The 2,295-nt window shown below is 38.2% G+C and overlaps 1 protein-coding gene across 2 annotated transcripts in view; it reads left to right on the top strand.

Annotated features, from left to right (window-relative positions):
* Positions 1-2,295, top strand: part of DMC1 (DNA meiotic recombinase 1) — a 52,634-nt gene that overhangs the window by 47,538 nt on the left and 2,801 nt on the right. For both annotated transcript variants that reach the window (XM_004700255.2, XM_004700254.2), the window contains one exon: positions 548-664. In XM_004700255.2, coding sequence (XP_004700312.1) covers positions 548-664 — 117 coding nt within the window. The remainder of the gene's footprint in view (positions 1-547; positions 665-2,295) is intronic.

Below are 2,295 nucleotides of genomic sequence, written 5' to 3'. Positions count from 1 at the left end.
TGGAATATTACTTAATGATAAAGAGAAATGAAGTCTTGATATGTGCTACCATATGGGTGAATCTTGAAAGCATGTTGAATGGAATCAGTCACATAAGAACAAATATTGCGTGATCCCACTTAAGTGAACTAAATAAATATATAAATATCAAAGTTTATTAGTGTTTACCAGAAAGTTAGGAAGAAAGTAAGAGCTTTTTTCCTTAGAAAACATTGAGTTTTCTGATAATAATGGTCAAGTAATTTAGAAAAAGATAGTATTGATGGTTATGCAACATAATGGATGTAATTAATGTCCCTGAATTGTACATATAAAATATTTAGAACTGGTAAATGGCTACAAATATATAAAACCACAATTTTAAGTCATAAAACATGAAGTATTTATCAGAGGAATCTCAGGTGGAAGTTTGAGCTGGTTGACAATGGGGCATATAGCCCCTTCAAAACCTATGGTTTGGAATATATTTAAAATGGATTCCTACAGAAATGGTGCTTTATCATTGCATCCATGAGATGAAACAAAAAATGTTTTTTCATTAATTCAGCTTTCAGGCAGATCCCAAAAAACCAATTGGGGGTCACATTCTGGCTCATGCATCAACAACAAGAATAAGTTTGCGAAAAGGAAGAGGAGAGCTGAGAATTGCCAAGATTTATGACAGGTAAATGTTTTCCTTTAAATTAAAAAAAAAAAAGGTTTCTGTATTTCACACCAGATTTTTGTGTCCCTGGTATTTTTTAACAGAATTGTCCCTTCGGAGAAGTGGTAATTATATCACTGGCAGATGCAATCGGTTTGAATTTCCTTCCAGTCATTCAATTCATTGGGAAGTCCCTACTATGTGCTAGGTACTAGGGATTCTGCTGACAGATAGACTTGGCCCCTGCCTTCCCAGAGCTCACAATGAAGCTGGATAATGAAATAACCGGTTCAAACAAAAGTGTAGTCTGTGCAGGGCAGTAAACAATGGAAATCTATTCTCCTTTCTTTCTTTTTAGCCAGATTAACTACTGTTTGCTTTTCAGGTCTTAGTGTAGATATCACTTCCTCTGGGAACCTTTTCCTGATCCTCACAGTCAAGGTGATATCATGTATTTTTCACAGCATTTCACTTATTTAATGAAGAATTATTCATTAGCAATTTTTTACAGAGAATCTACCAGGTGGTCAACTTCTCTAGGCTCTGAGAATAGAGTGATGAACAAAACAAAAAACAAGTCTCTGTCCTCATGACATTTATATTCTATTAGTAATGATTTCTAAAATATATCTAGTATGTTATAGATTGTACATTCCCTGGGGGTAGGAACTTTATCTGCTAGTTCATCACTGTGTTTCCAGTGTCTGGGACCTAGTAGATGTCTTAATTTACTTGTGCTATTATAATACCATAGTGCATGACTTTAACAAACAGAAAATTATTTTCTCACAATTTAGGAGGCTAGAAGTCCAAATTCAAGACAATGGCTCTAGGGATCTCTATCTCTCTCATCTTTCTCTGTCGGAAAAAACCTTGTCTCTTCAGATTCTAGTCTTTGACTTCTAGGTAGTTGGCATGTGTCATGGCATCTCTCTTCCCATATCACTACTCTCTCTGTTTCCTATCTCAGAAGGGAGCCCTGGTGGCCCAATGGTTACACGTTGAGCTGCTAACCCCAAGGTCAGCAGTTTGCAACCTCCAGCCACTCTGCAGGAGAAAGGTGAGGCTTTCTATTCCTGTAAAGAGCTACAGTCTCAGAAACTTACAGGGGCAGTTCTACTGATCCTAGACAGTTGCCATACTCAGAATTGACTCGATGGCAGGGAGTTACATTGCAGTCATCATTTTCTCATTCCACAACCCAAACAACCTCCCCAGGGCTTCCCCTATCCCCACAGCTGCCCTCTCTTTTCCCAGCTTCTTCTTTAAGGATGTTGGCTTCCTCTTCACCCAAGTTCACACCTGTCTATCCTCTAGTCCAGGGACTGGCGAGCTTTTGAGACGGAATAGCTAATCCTGTCCCTCATAACATTTAAAAATGATTCAGTATCCATAAATATATTTTTCACAAACAAATGAAATCACCATTATCTGAATAATATCCTTTAGATTTTTTTTCAATTTCACTTCAGAGCCACATGCACGGACCAGAAGAGCCACATCTGGCTCCAGAGCCACAGCTTGCCTACCTGGCTCCCCCTCCCCCTCCCCCTCCCACGGTAATAGCCTTTAAAATCTGATTCTTACAGTATGAATACTGTATCGGTCTAGGTACTTTAGAGAAACAAATCCACAGCAACTCATGTAAAAGA

Source organism: Echinops telfairi, unplaced genomic scaffold (genome assembly GCF_000313985.2).
Source record: "Echinops telfairi isolate 266 unplaced genomic scaffold, ASM31398v2 ScPeMD7_2;HRSCAF=8, whole genome shotgun sequence".
Lineage (NCBI taxonomy): Eukaryota > Metazoa > Chordata > Mammalia > Afrosoricida > Tenrecidae > Echinops > Echinops telfairi.
Note: the sequence above shows the minus strand (reverse complement) of the source record. Positions and strands in the feature narration are given on the sequence as shown.